General features: G+C 42.4%; 2 protein-coding genes across 2 annotated transcripts in view; both read left to right on the top strand.

Annotated features, from left to right (window-relative positions):
- The window catches only part of rttn (rotatin), a gene marked incomplete at its 3' end in the record, with an annotated part of 28,962 nt that extends 20,695 nt beyond the window's left edge, over window positions 1-8,267 (top strand). Inside the window, exons 37-49 of the mRNA XM_079181594.1 lie at window positions 214-304; window positions 602-752; window positions 1,028-1,165; window positions 2,015-2,217; window positions 2,406-2,511; window positions 2,769-2,866; window positions 3,062-3,139; window positions 3,599-3,725; window positions 5,805-5,998; window positions 6,451-6,739; window positions 7,630-7,733; window positions 7,996-8,065; window positions 8,188-8,267. Of these exons, the coding sequence (XP_079037720.1) occupies window positions 214-304; window positions 602-752; window positions 1,028-1,165; window positions 2,015-2,217; window positions 2,406-2,511; window positions 2,769-2,866; window positions 3,062-3,139; window positions 3,599-3,725; window positions 5,805-5,998; window positions 6,451-6,739; window positions 7,630-7,733; window positions 7,996-8,065; window positions 8,188-8,267 (1,729 nt within the window). The remainder of the gene's footprint in view (window positions 1-213; window positions 305-601; window positions 753-1,027; window positions 1,166-2,014; window positions 2,218-2,405; window positions 2,512-2,768; window positions 2,867-3,061; window positions 3,140-3,598; window positions 3,726-5,804; window positions 5,999-6,450; window positions 6,740-7,629; window positions 7,734-7,995; window positions 8,066-8,187) is intronic.
- Window positions 8,268-9,398: 1,131 nt separating this feature from the next.
- Window positions 9,399-14,517, top strand: cd226 (CD226 molecule; the record flags this gene model as incomplete). Its single annotated transcript, XM_079181217.1, is given in 7 exon segments — window positions 9,399-9,443; window positions 9,447-9,582; window positions 10,363-10,686; window positions 10,840-11,220; window positions 11,563-11,665; window positions 12,349-12,403; window positions 12,875-14,517. Coding segments are annotated over 7 exon segments (1,179 nt in total). The 3' UTR covers window positions 13,010-14,517.

Below are 14,517 nucleotides of genomic sequence, written 5' to 3'. Positions count from 1 at the left end.
AGTCGATTAATGGAGTCGTAGCCGTTTTAGTTGTCGGTTAAAATGTCAAACGTTTTGTGGTGGCAGAATGGTTTCGCAGGGTAAATAAAAGTCCTAAAATCATAATAACATTTTGTCATTTTTTTATAATTATCAAAGATAAAGTGGCTCTAATCCCCTGCATCTGGTTTCTTACAAACACACATTTTCTAAACTCTTTCCTTTCCTCTTCAGTCTGGTGGATATTGGGCCCATTGAGAAATGTCTGACTGAGCTGAAGACGCCCAATATCCTATCGGGGGAGAGAGAAGACATCAAGATCCAGGTGAGGAACACTGTGATAGACAGTTCTGAAGAGTTCTTCAACTTGCCACAAAAAAACCGTGGGTTGGAACAGTACAGCGCTTCAGTGCAGCGCTAGGTTGTCTGAGAGCACCTCTTGATTTCAGTGTGGGTGGAATACTCAATATACTGCAGCTCGGAAAATTTGCTATTAACATAGAATAACTTATTGTTACTATACATCCATGTTCATATTTCCTCTAACCTTAGCCGATCAATAAAAGTGTGGAATCTGTTTGCATGCATGTGTGTCTTCCTGTGCGAATGTGCGTGTTTCCAGTTTGCCACCCTACTTCAGTTCCTGTCCAGCTTCTCCAAACTGCTGCGGTCATGTGTCATGGTGAGCAAGGAGCTGATTGGCCAGATGGACTTCCTGAAACAGCTGTTGACCACTCTGGTGGCAGTACTCATGTTGGATACCAAAGGATTAGGTCAGCGTCATATGTTGAATTCAAATGGAAGTCTTTAGTTTTAGCCCAACAATAGTAGCTTTTCAAAATATATTTCCATATATACGATTGTGTATGTCGCCATTATTGAGCCGAAAAACTATCAACACTGCTTCAAATGCAACTCCTCTTCATACATTTCTTCAACTCTCCCTGCAGGACGTTCTGCAGTGTGATGTGTGTGTGTGGCTTTGTGGCTGTCTTGTATCATAAAATGTGTGACTCACTCTTTCCCTTCTTTTTTTTTTTTTTTTTAGATGCAGGTACCCGGGACGTGGTTTGTGTGTGCTGGGCAGACGTGTTTATGCTCCTGGCTACTCTGGTGAGGAGGGACAGCTCGGCAGCGTACCCATCTGTCTCTGCTGCGCTGGGGAGACGCTGGCGGACATTTGCAGGTACACAGATTGTGTGTGTGTGTGTGTGTGTGTGTGTGTGTGTGTGTGTATTTGTGTATTTGTGTGTGTGTGTATTTGTGTATTTGTGTTTGCATGTGTTAAAGAGAGTGAGTGAAAGAGACAAAATTCATTATTCTGGTTTAGGCTGCAGAATTAGTTGCTAGTAATCTATTATGGATCATTTATCACTATTTATAATAACAGATTATTGTCTTTTTGGCAACATTTAGGTGTTTCACTTCATTTGAACAGCCCATTACGGTTTAAGAATCAAGATCTTGATAAATGACATGAAATCCGTCTGTAAAATTATTTTTCTCCTCCAATCACAAAGAGTGATAGTCATCATTAGGGTAATTATGCTGATTGCAGTAAATCACTAAATAACCAGGATTAGCATTTTAGGTATTGTGCAGCTTTAATTCCGGTTAAAAAAAAACAAAAAAACAAAATTCATTACTGTGTGTATTAACTTCCCTGAACAGATGCTGGGATACGATAATTGCATCCTGTCCTTATACTACCTCTACTCCTCCTTCTCATCTTCCTCTGTGATTAATGGCGCAGCAGGGAAATGTGATGAGTCCAGTAAAAGATGAATGCTGAGCCTTTGTGCTTGTATTTATGTCTGTGTGTACTTGTTTATGGCAGCTGGGTGTCTGCATACACATTGGAATGATCAGTGTGTTCCCCACCAGTACATACTGCCTCAGTCATGGACAAATATCTGTCAGGGGATTTAGAGAATGGATTTGCCATTTTGTCTCGCTGTGATTCAGTAGATATATATATATTGCAGTGTCATTAAAAGACCAACTCACTCTTTTTATTTTCCCCGTGTGTCTGCAGGAACATTATCGGTGTGTGTGAATGAGAAGTTCGCAGAGCCTCTTCTCCACACAGTGGCTCTGCAGTTTCTCAGTGCAGTTTTCACAGTGGAGACAAGGAGTCTGGGAGCAGAGGTCACACCGTCAAACTCTAAACATGCTCCGGCTTTGTCTGACATTGTGAGCGGCCCCTCAGCCAGCCAGCTGTGTGAACTGTTACTGCAGGTACGTGGAGGTGGTGGGGGCTCTGGGGAGTCTTGTCTAAACCTTGGCACACAGTGGAAATTTAGAATTGTCTGAACTTGATTGCTTTTAACACACAACAATGTATGTGCCCAATGCAAAGTTTCAAGAGTTCTGTGATTGTGTGTTGTGAATGAACACTTGTTTCCCTCTTTGACTGTTGGTGCCAGAGTTTTGATAAGAGGACACTTCAGGACCCTTTGAAGAAGCTGACAGCCAGAGCTCTGATGGCACTGTTGGCCTGCAGTCCCACAGCTCAAAACCACGCAGCCAAAGGTAACTCCCCAAAACTCAGGCTCCTCCTACCTGTTACTTACTCTGAAAATTAAAGAAGTGTGTTACTAACTTGTTATCTGCTAGTTTCTAAAACATCTTGCAGTAGAACCATTACCAGAAGTTCATCTTTCTATCGAGTGTTCAATTGACCGCATCATTGAGAGCAATTTTGTTGTCAGTTATGGTGGATATCTTATTATAACTCTTCCTTTTTAATGTGAATTTAACACGACAATGTCCTATTCTGAACTTCCTAGCTGGTCTTATTGACAGCTGCGTCGAGCAAATGAAGCAAACTCAGTCCCAGCTCCTCCTGGAGTCCGTCCGACCCAGCAAGGCTTCCCACCGCAAAAAGGTGAGCAGTGACTGGCCGGAATTTTCCAGTCTCCAGCGCTCCCTGTGTTTTTCCCCTTTGCACAGAATAACAATTCAACTTGCATGAGTTTTTGGACAAATATTATGATCATCTATGTCAGTTCCCAGCAGTTAGTCCCGTTTTCAACGTATTATACAACATATTGCTCTTTGTTTTCTCTTTCTATATCATCAGGAAGAAGGCTACTTAAAGGAAGTCAAGCTGACTGTGGAGATCCTGCAGAATGCTCTCTACTGCAACGATGAATGCAAAGTGAGCCTCTTGTATCTGCCTTTATATTCTCCACTGCTAATTGTTTTTTAATGGGACCTCAGAGTACCAATGCTGTGCCTGTAAATGAGATTCACCTAAATGTGCACGGCCCTGCTAACATCGCAGCAAGTTTAGCTTCTTAAACCCTGTAATGGCATTACTCATGGAGCATATTAGCCGATTTTCATTTTCTAAGTGGCCTTTCACTGGTGGTTACCTTCGATTAAACAGCCAGGGAGGCTCTGCTGCATTATTTACTCCGCCATTATTCTCCTCCCCGTGTGTTTCTCTCCTGTACATTTAGAAAAATAGCAAAACACTTTATGGTGATTACTGCCATCTGTGTTTGTGCTGTTGTATAAATCAGGGTTTGATGTGTGCGTCTCTTAATCATGTACATGCCTGTATGTGGGTGTTAATATATGCGCGTGTGTGTGTGTAATCCATTTGTGTGTGTAGGTGGTGGCCACAGATGCTCGCCTAACACTGGCACTCTATGCTCTTTGGCCTTGGCTACTATTGGATGACCCCACCATGGAGGCGGTGCTGGAGCTTCTGTGCGTCTATACGGCCAACTGCACCACAGGTCTGTCTGTCTGTCTGTCTGTCTGTCTGTCTGTCTCATGTGTTTGTGTAGGCACTGTGCCTGGCCCGTGCCTGCCCATCGCCTCTGTCTGCAGTTAGCAATCTGACTGAGTCACACACACTTTGCACTAAGAGCCCCATTGTGCTCTCCAATGACCACTGAACAACATTGTTTCTCACTGTATAAGACCAGCGCCTGCTTGCCTGCCAGTCACAATGGGGCACAGTGTCCGGATCCAGGGTTCAGGCTGCATGGCCGCCTCACTGTATGTACGGCAACGGGGTTTTTCGGACCAGTGGGAGATGATGAGGGGAAGCAACAAGAGCCTCTCTGTGTTGCCTGAGATGTTGGTATTCCATCATACAAATGTAAGAGCTGCATATGTAGGAATCAGAACAGCAGAAAAAGAAGAAGCTTTTTTTGAGTAGAGAACAGTCGAGCTTCGTGGGGAGGAAGCAGTAGGGAAATTTTGCTTTGATAAACGGCTCGTGGTCCCTTTGATCTGTTTTGCGTGTGATGTAGTTGTGCAATGGAAATCGGTTTCATCAGTGAAGGAAAGGAAGTTTCATGCGCGGCGCTTATGAACGTTTCTGAGAGCGTCTGTGTGTGTGTGTCTGTATCGCTGTTTGATTGGCACCAGTTCCTCGGTGGGCGCATGTGCTCTGATCTACACTCTCTCGCTTTTAGACCCCCCCCTCATAAGCTCAAGCTGTGAGGCACCAGAAATCAGTGAAGTCGGGCACAGTATTTCCCTAAAGGTTAACCGAACAGCAGGTTGTGTTCAGGCTGCATGCAGCCCGGCTTAGTATTACACCATCCACCCTCAGGCTACCATTTCTTCTCCTGAGACGGCTACATTTCTACGGAACGTTTCATCTCCAGTCTGCCTCCTTCATCCACGGCTTTGTTTGCACTCCTAGTTCAACTCACATTGTTGTTTTCATCCCATATTTTTTTTTTTACAGATATTTTCGGTGCAGCCCCAGAATTTGGAATGATCATAAAAAAAAAAGAAAAAATGGAGATTTGTAGCAGCAGTGGGGAACGCCTTAGACTCACATCAGTGAGGTAGTGAGGTAGATCCATTATAAAGCAGACCTCCCTCGTCAATTCTGTGATAGACGAGCTTTCTTGACAGGTATTGAAATAACCTCGGGCGAACATCAGCATACGCCTGTTGCTGTATCTTACCGTGCCAGGATTAACATAACCAACAAGCTGTCATGTTCTCCAATGAGCAACATCAATCAGGTTCAGACTATGTCTTGTGAAGCTTGTTATTTTCTGTATTTTGTATGTATTCTACAGCTGCAGCAATTAGTCATGTTAGCTGTACTGGTGCGAATGTGGTGCAGGAAGAGAGATATCTTTTTTTTTTTTATTTGGATGTTACCTATTTGTTAGGCGAAGTCACTTCCCTCCCTGCTAGAGTCGGAGGAATGTGTTTTCATCACCAGTCGGAGTGCGTTCATGATAAATGAAGATGAAAGTGTCCGAGGCGAAGCTGATGCTTCATGTGAGACTCCATTGCTTCCAAACTCTATTCAGTGTCTGTTATCTGGCCTCTCTCAGCAGCTGCGTCTTCATTGCGCCCACTAAGGTGAAGTTAATTCTGTCTTTGTGCAAGAAGTCCACTCTTCATCATTTTTTTTTTGTCATTTGGCTAGACAGCAAACAAGCTGCACACGCAGTCATGCAGAGGATGTTTTGGTATAGTGAGCAGACAGCCGTGCAGCCCGACGGGTCAGTCTTTATTTATTTTGGTGGGTGCCGGTGCTGCTGCCGGCTGGCTAGACAGCTAGCTAGCTTTAAGATAAACAGTAAGAAGCAACTAGCTCCAACAAGAAGAAGAAGAGAGCATTTTGCTGAGTGTCTTTGTTTGTGTCTGACTCTTTCTTGGTGATAAAAATGGCTACCATAGCAAAAGCTAACGACAGTACAATGCAGAGTTAGCAGAGGCATTTTAAGAACGGGTACTGTTGTTTAATTAGTTATCTTTGTTACCTTGAACTTTGATAAAAAAAAAAAAATCAAAACATTGGATTAATCAAAGTTGTTTTGTTCTTTTCTTCCTCCCAGCATGCAGTTGTGTTTGCGGCGCTGGCCCCAGTGCTGCACCAGGATCTAAAGGCCCCCCTAGTAGCTCTGTGATGCACTCTGTCATGAAGCTGGCCTCAGGGGTCGCCCCAGATAACAGCCCTGTCCAGAAACTATCCTTCTGTCTCTTGGCTAACCTCGCCATGTCCCGCGACTGCAGATGCCTCCTGCAAAAGGTACAAGCGCGGTGCACGCGACACTGTGGGCCAGATATATTGTACACAAATGTAGCGGAACAAGACGAGTGTCTGATTGCCAAGTGACAGAAGCTTAGACTTTAGTGATTAGTTTTGTCAGCTATGTGAGATATGAAGAGTATCGGTTATTTCCCCTAAATGAGGGATAACTTGTTTTAGAATGTATCTGCTCACATGAGCCAGTTCATCAACTGGCTGTGAAAAGCAAATTCACAAGATAAGTGTGATATGCCACGTTACAAAAGTTTAGACGATGCACGGTGCTTGCTATTAATAAACATGTGCTTCTCTCGCACTTAGCTTCTCCAAAATCTCGCCCTCACACTACGCTGGCTGGTGAAAGATTTTCTAAACTAGGGAGCAGCTCTTAATGATCTGTCCACATGGTGTTAAATCCCTGCTTGCTTTTTTTTTTTTTTTGTCATTCTCAGAATAATTTCCTGCAAGCCTTCCTGTCAGTGCCAATGCCCAAGGCGGGTGGTGTTAAGGCCACATCCATAGGTGCTGGTGCTGGTGCTGGTGCTGGGGGGGGCCTGCTGGGCCTGTGGCTGAGGCTGCTGGTCAGTCTCTCATTCGCAGAGGACGGCCAGCAGAGTATCTTTAGGGTGACCGGAGCCCTGGAACTGCTGGCAGACCTGGCACCACAGCGGCGCCACGCACTTCTCACCCTTCACAACCTCTGCTTCTGCCCTGCCAACAAGCCACATGTCATTGCCAACGGTATGGAAGGGAGGCAGGGGTATGAAAGGGAAACAAATCTATGTTTATGTTCATGTGGCCAAAATTCTGTGGGACAGAATCTTGCAATGATTTAATTCTGCTTCTGTGAAGACAACAGACCACAGTGGGAGTTAAGCACCGAGTGTGTGTGTGTGTGTGTGTGTGGTCATATTTCTGTTGAAAGCCACTCAATTTCTGGTTTGGCAATCTTATCCCATACGAAATGTTAATTGTTCAATCTGCTTTTGCCATCGCTCAGATTGAAGGCAGGAAAAAAGAGAATCAAAGCATCTGATATTAAAATACGTAGCTCAACATTTTGGTAAAACAAATTCATTTAAATACGGAGGAGGAATTCTAGATGGTGTAAGAAGATTAGTGATTATACGACATTCAGATGAACAGAGGAGAGGAAGTCACAGAGAAGACTAAAGACAGATTGTGTGTCTGTGTGTGTGTGTGTGTGTGTGTGCGCGTGCGCCCCCCCTGTGCAGTGCAAGCTGTAGGTGAGAGTTGTAGGCCCAGGTGGGTGGATTTATGTTTCCTGTGGAAAGATCACATTTCCTGTGTGTGTTGTGTAGGCTGATCAAAATCAATCAATCATTTTGCAGGAAATGAGTAATATGACCACATTGCCATTATATAATATCCACGTGAATAACTGAGGTAATTACCCAGATAATAATAGTGGTGTTTATCAGTTATTTGCACCTAAAAATATCAATGTTATCTTGGTTTTCAACATGCTAATATATGATGTGTTTTGATAACTAGGAACCCTTTAAACGGTACTGTTCTTGTCATTTTGAATTAAACATCTATTTTCAGCACATTGATGTTTATCTGACAGTTGACGGATGCCTCTGATTATCTGCGTATCTTTCTTTCAGACAAAGCCATAAAGGTGTTGCTCTGCTGTCTGAACAGTAAAGAGATGGAAACCCGCTCTCTGGGAGCATCTGCACTTTGGGCGTTGCTCCACAACAATCAGAGGGTACACACATGCACAAACACACACACAGTTTTATTTTAGTGCATTTCTCTGGCTGGCATTGGAGTTTATTGGTGATGCATTTGAAATTACATCACGGCGTGTCTTCATTCCGTCTGCTCCTATAAATAAATCAGCTTGAAATCTTCATTGTCCCCTCACATACAGAGGAAATGACCAACGCTTTTTATCTCCTGATTATAAACTGAAAAAAAAGAGAGCGCTCATCTGCTTCCTAATCTGTCTTTGTAATTTTCCCTCAAAGGCTAAGACTACTTTGAAGTGTCCCTCTGTTCGATTGAGCATTGAGGAGGCGCGTACCACCTCTAAGAAGGGTATGCATTATTCACTTTGATGAAGACACATGGGGTACCTGCCCTTGTGCTGAATGTGAACATTAGGTTTTGCATTTCCTATTGTTTTACCATGCTTTGCTTTGCTTTTCTATGAACCGCAGATGCAGAGAAGAAGCAGGATCCTATGAGGACCTACCTGCTGAAGTGCCTTGAAAACCTTTCCCAGCTGCTCAATAACTAATTGTATTTATATTTGTTTTGTTGTAATATGTTTTGTAATTATCAGATATGAATTCATTTTGATATTAAAGTGCCATGTGGCAGATTTTAGCTGCCGTCTTGAATGGTCTGATTTCACTGGAACAAAGTAAGAACTAGTATCATACGTGGTGGGGTTTCTTTCTTTTAATACAATGTACTTTTACAGGAAGTACGCCTGTTGTGGCTTTCAGACAGCTGTGGTTGTGTTGGTGTTGAGCTGCACTTCACATATTACCACCTCAGGTGAAACCAAGAGAAGCTTCCACAGACACTGAAACCGCTGTGTTTACAGGAAACTATAGGACAGGCTAGCTCTGTGAGGCCTTACTTCAGCACATGGGATGCATTAAGCTAATTGCTAATATCAGAATGCTAACATGCTTAATGAAAATACCAGCGTATTGATGTTCAGCGGGTGTAATGTTTATCATGTTCTCCATCTCAACTTAGTGAGTTAGCATGCTAGCATTTGCAAATTTGCACAAAGTACAGCTGAGGCTGATGTGAATGTGTAATTCTTGCAGGCCCATAATGGATAAACTGAAATTTTGACCTGACGAAAGGCGCTGGATGAAAGTTCTTGCCAATCATTACCTGTGGACCAGGAAAGTCTTTGCCAAATGTCATGGCAATCTAGTGGAGATATTTCAATAAATAACACAAATGTCAACCTCATTGTGGCGCTAGAGGAAAAGTTGGGGCTCATAAAATCAGTAGGATTCATCCTCTGGGATCCATGAATGTCTGTATGAAATTTAATCGCAATCCATGACAGATATTTCAGTCTGGACTTAAGTGGTGGACAGACTGACATTGTCATTCTTTGAAACCTCACAAACTAAACATAAATTGAGTTAAAAATGTCATTAAAAGATTTACACCCTTTAATCATACTTTATGTTTTACGAAATGTCAACAAAAGTTCTCAAAAGTCCTAATTGAAGGTTGGAAATTCTTGCATGTAGGTAGCTGAGGGCAACATCGGCACAATTGAGAAAACTCCAAAAAGTGTGGATCCCACCGGGCCACGTTGTGCCACAAGCTTGCCTCCCATTCCCAGCCCCAGTGGTAAAGTGCCCCTCTGTGTGGAATGAGCCAACAGTGTTCTACCATGAAGTGCCCCACTTGCTCAAGTGTTCCCCTGCAGCCAGAGAGCTAGCAGGAAGTGCAGTTCGGTCGCCTCTCGACTCGTCTCATCAATGCAGCTTTCATTCTCCCTCGGTGGGGCAAGATGGAAGCTGTACAAAAGGACCACTGGTACTTCGTGGTACTCATCTTTCTTCCTTTCCTTAAAGGTATGGAGTTGATATATTTGTATTTTTTAAAGTTTATAATGGATTCATGAATGATAATGTGTCACAACACCACACTTTTTATTCAAAGTTGAATGTGGCATTCACTGTGTCTCGGTGGGCTACTCTGAAAAGTGAGTAATTTATTGAAATACTTTTCATGTAGTTTCGTCATTTTATAATACTTCATTCATAAACGGTAATTAAAACTAAACATTCCTTTATTCCATTATTTGTTTAGTTTTTTTAATTGGCAGAGAAGATGGTAGCAAAGCTTGTTATTGTGAGTTTAACAAGACATTATTATTCTAAACCTGCCAGAACTCTCCCGAGGGCATCACCGGACTTGAAATCGATTGTCATTCCGCTCGGATAAAAGTCTTTGAAAACTTGGAAGCTTGATCACCAACTATTGTCAGTTGTGTGTTTGTGTAGTGGCTTAAATTATCTTAATTACCATTAACCAAGGCATGGCCTCATAGCTGTGAATGGCTGTGTTAATCTTCAAGTAGGAGAGATTTAGGGGGGAAAACATGTTGTTTTTTTGCTATGTAACAGGTGTAAACATGATTTCCTTGTTTTTGTTTTAATATTAATGTTTATATATGTATATATTATATTTATAAATATATATATTTGTTTATATATTCAATATATAAAATAGGATGAATCAGCTATATTATAATCCTACAAATTGTTATTCTTGTAGGCGATTCACTGGTTTCCATTTACAGAGTCATGATTTCTAGATTGTGATTGAACAGAAAGATGCACTCTATCCAGGTGCTGTCCAGCAGATGGAGGCTGTTTCAGTCCATCTGGAGGAAGGGATGGTTCTCAACTGTTTGTGCCCCTGGGACGGCAACCTCAGCATGGTGTCCTGGACTAAAGTACCAGACAAGGATCCCGTAGCCGTTTTCCATCCAGAGTATGGAGTGGCCTTTTCTCACCACTACCGGGAGAGGATAGAGTTCCTGAGGACCACGCCTATGGATGGAAGTATTTCCATGAGGAACGTAACTCACCAGGATATCGGGGTCTACCACTGCTCTGTTCAGACCTTCCCTCAAGGCCCCTGGACAAGGAACATTCAGGTGGAAGACTTAGGTAAAAGATGTGAGAAAATGCTGAGGTGGAAAGTCTTTTAATCACAATGATGTTGGAAATGAAACTTAGATAGATTTCTTTCATTTCCGTGACTCATTTCGATTTCATTGACGAGCTATTTCCTGTGTGTCATCCACCTTCCCGTGTTTACAGACGAGCCCCCAGAGGAAGACAACGGCACAGACCCCCCCGGTCCAGAGGTGATCGAGACGAACACAGAGCTGGTGGCAGAGCAGAACAACAACGTGACCATCAGCTGTAACCACCAGCACAACGGCACCATTTACCAGGTCATTTTGGAGAAGATGCCGCATGGCCAGCCCTGGGCCATCATCGGAGTGTGTAAGAAGGTGGAAGGGGGCCTGGTGAGCGAGGACTACAGCGACAGGGGCAGAGTCAGCTGTCTGGACAGCCTGGATGTCAGTCTGCACCTCACAGGCGTGGTGCCAGAAGATGGCGGCTTCTACCGCTGTAGCTTCAGCACAGATGCAGGGCCGCGGACCACCACTGTGCTGCTCACTGTGCCCCCTCCAGGTACAAAGACAGACATCATGCAGCACTGAAAATACTGTATATATGGCCTTATGGCTTGGGTGATGAATCATTTATCATACTTTAAATGATTTATGGATACTTGATGAAACATAATTAATACAATAAAACATTACTTCTAATGTGAACCTCAAATGATTCAGCAAACTCAAACAGACTCACACCTGCTGAAACCACAACATCCTGTGGCATGACGCTGAATACTTAGGGAGATGTGTGTGTCTACACACTACATGCATGCATGCTTTGGTGTGATGTATCTGTGAGTCATAAGCAAACACCACAAATAATGTTGTATTTGAAAAAAAATTCTCTAATTTCCAGGTGGATTCAGCCTATCCGTGTACATGATGTATATTTACATCGGGGCTGGAGCTGCTGGGCTTATTCTACTCATTGCCATCGTTATACTAGCGGTGAAGCAGAGGTAAGATCCCACACTGTGGTTTAATATATCTTTAGCAAGCTAAATGGGTACATTTTGGGTCTATATGGAACCGATTTCATGGCAGTCCATCCTGCAGTGGTCGAGACATTTCAGTCAAAACCACAACTGCTAGCGTCATGGTGGGGCTGGAGGAAAAGTCACGGGATCTCCAGAGTTATTTAAGGATTTATTGTCTGAACACCCATGAGTGTCTGAGCTAAAGCTTGTGCCAATTTATCAGGTAGATGTTGAGACATTTCACAAAAAAAAAAAAAAACTGTCATCTTCATGGTGGTGCTAGAGCAGTGGGTCCAAAACGATGACTTGTTGAGAGAAGTAAATTATTGAGTAATTCACAATAAAAAGCAAAGATTATTGGGAGGTTTAGCAGAATTATGTATTTTCTTTCTGCTTTCCTGTCCTCTGATTTATCTGACTCATCCTCTGGGGACAATGAATGGAGAAGAGGTTCGGGTAACTACGGGTTAGGGTTAAGGTCACCCTTAACATTTCATGCTTATCCATCCAATTGTTGTTGAGATATTTCAGTCCGAAACCAAAGCGGAGCACTAACCGACAGACGGACATAGACATCCTTACAGCAAACCGGCTGAGGGTTGCATCTGAAATTTCCAACTCCGGAAAAAAATCCTTTGTTTCCTTTTGTCCAATAATCATCACAGGAAGAAGAACCGGAGAGAGGAGTACAGAGTCAAACTGCACCCATCTCAGAGAGAGGTGAGCCTCACATTAGTCATCATATCTACTCTTGTCTTGGCGCTTGACACTTTTAAGGCCCTCCCTTACCTTCTTTTTAGACATGCACTTAATTATAAAACCGTGACACTCTATTAAGCACATTCTGTCATCATATAACTTGCTACACTGTGTTTATGCTTGCCGACTTAACTAACGCATGCTTTACATTAACTCACGGTGACGAGAGCAGCTTGTCAAGATGTGAAATGCGTGAAATTGAAATTGAAACATTAGCTAATGATTACTTCTTTAAAGTAATCCTTATAGGACATTTAATTCGACTTTATATAAATTAGTTGAATAAAATGTGTTCAGTCTTTGTGATGTAAATGTAATGAGGTAAGTATCATAAAAAGCATATATTTTTTCATTTTTGCCAAGCTCTATCATCTGTGACATTTCCTTGTCTAACACTTCATATACTAATAAACTCTACCCTCATATTCACAGTTAAACCTCTATGCGAACATCTCTGTGTGTCCCAGCGTGGCAAAGAAGTCCAGGCAGATCAAAAATTGCCCAATCTATGCCAACCTACAGACTGTGCGATCACACAAAACCAAACGTCAGCTTCGTGATAAATGAGCATACATAAATATGATGCATTGTGTAATGTGAATGTGTAGTTTTTCCACAAACAAAGCAGATTGATGTACACTGGCTTGAGGACGCATTCATACCCTTTCACTTTTCACACACTTTATTGTGTTGTAGATGGTTTTTTTTCAAATGGATGAAATTTGCCATTTTTGCCCATCAATCCACACTCAATAATCCATAACGACAATGTGAAAACATGTATTAAAAATCTTTCATTTGTACAAGTATTCAGACCCTTCAGACCCTTTGCTCTGGCGCTCTTAAGTTGATGCCAGGTGCATCCTGTTTGCTCTAATTATCCTTGAGATGCATCTAGAGCTTGATTGGAGTCCACCTGTGGCAAATTGCATTGATTGGACATAGTTTAGACTCGGCTTGTCACTTCTACAACACACTAAAGTGGGTGAAAGGGGAAAGGGGGTCTGAAGACCTTTCTGAATGAACATATACTGACATTGGGCTGATTCTAATTATTTCAGGGAGGGATCACACTGATTAATATTCACGCTGTGGTTTGGCGTGAGTTAACAAGCTGGCGCTCATGTGAGTCTCAGAGAGCTGACGGGTTTTGTTTGTGTTCAACCCTTCTCCCACTAATTAAATGTAGTATGTACTTCATAATTACTGATGAGGAAATATTTGTTTTGTGCAAAACAATATTTGACAGTAACCGTTGTGCAGAAAAAGCAGACAACAGGCTGTATAATCATTCCTTTCACGTCCCCAACCCCCGAGTAAAACGATTGACAAAAGCCTGTGTAATTGCTCTCCTTTTACTTTCATCCCTCCTGGTTTCCATTCAAAGCTTGACAATGGTGTCTAATCATCTAACGGAAAAGAGAGGCCGTCACTCAGCACTGTACCATCACTTGAGACTGTCGCTTTCCCCAAAGGGCTCTCCCGTCTAGGATGGCTGCATTCTAGTTACAGCATGCTCTTATTGTGAAAGCTAAACTCTAATTAGATAATCCTGTGCTTTAGTTTACACCTCCTTCTTCTTTGTCTATCAACTGTTTATTGATGAATGTGTTGGTTCATTTTTCACTCTGTGTTTTGAAAATATAATTGAAAAAAAAAAAGGTCATTTTTTATGATAAGCTGTCACAAGTCTTCCACGTTGTATTTATTTTGTTTGATTTCTAAGCTTGCCTATAGGCATCAGTAAATCAATATTTAAGGTTTATGGTAGTGCTATTAAGCTGTGTGTTGTTTATGTGTAATGTGATTCATTTATCTCCATAGAAATGGAGGCTGTGGCAGAGGCAGTAATGGATGTGCAGGCTATCCTGCTAGGAAACAAGACAAATGTGGACAAGCTAGAAATGTGGAACGTAAAAGGGACAATATAGTTTGGAACCACAAGTTTTTACCTTCAATGTCTCATCTTGCTGTTTCCGGCAAAACAGTAGAAGCTGCAACTGTACATTTGACTGTGATACTTGTAATGCTGTGTGTTTACCAGCAATACTGAAGCTGATGTGTGTGACTGGAAA

The sequence above is a fragment of the Pholis gunnellus genome (genome assembly GCF_910591455.1).
Source record: "Pholis gunnellus genome assembly, chromosome: 20".
In the NCBI taxonomy this organism is placed as follows: domain Eukaryota; kingdom Metazoa; phylum Chordata; class Actinopteri; order Perciformes; family Pholidae; genus Pholis; species Pholis gunnellus.
This window is presented reverse-complemented; position numbering and strand designations above follow the sequence as displayed.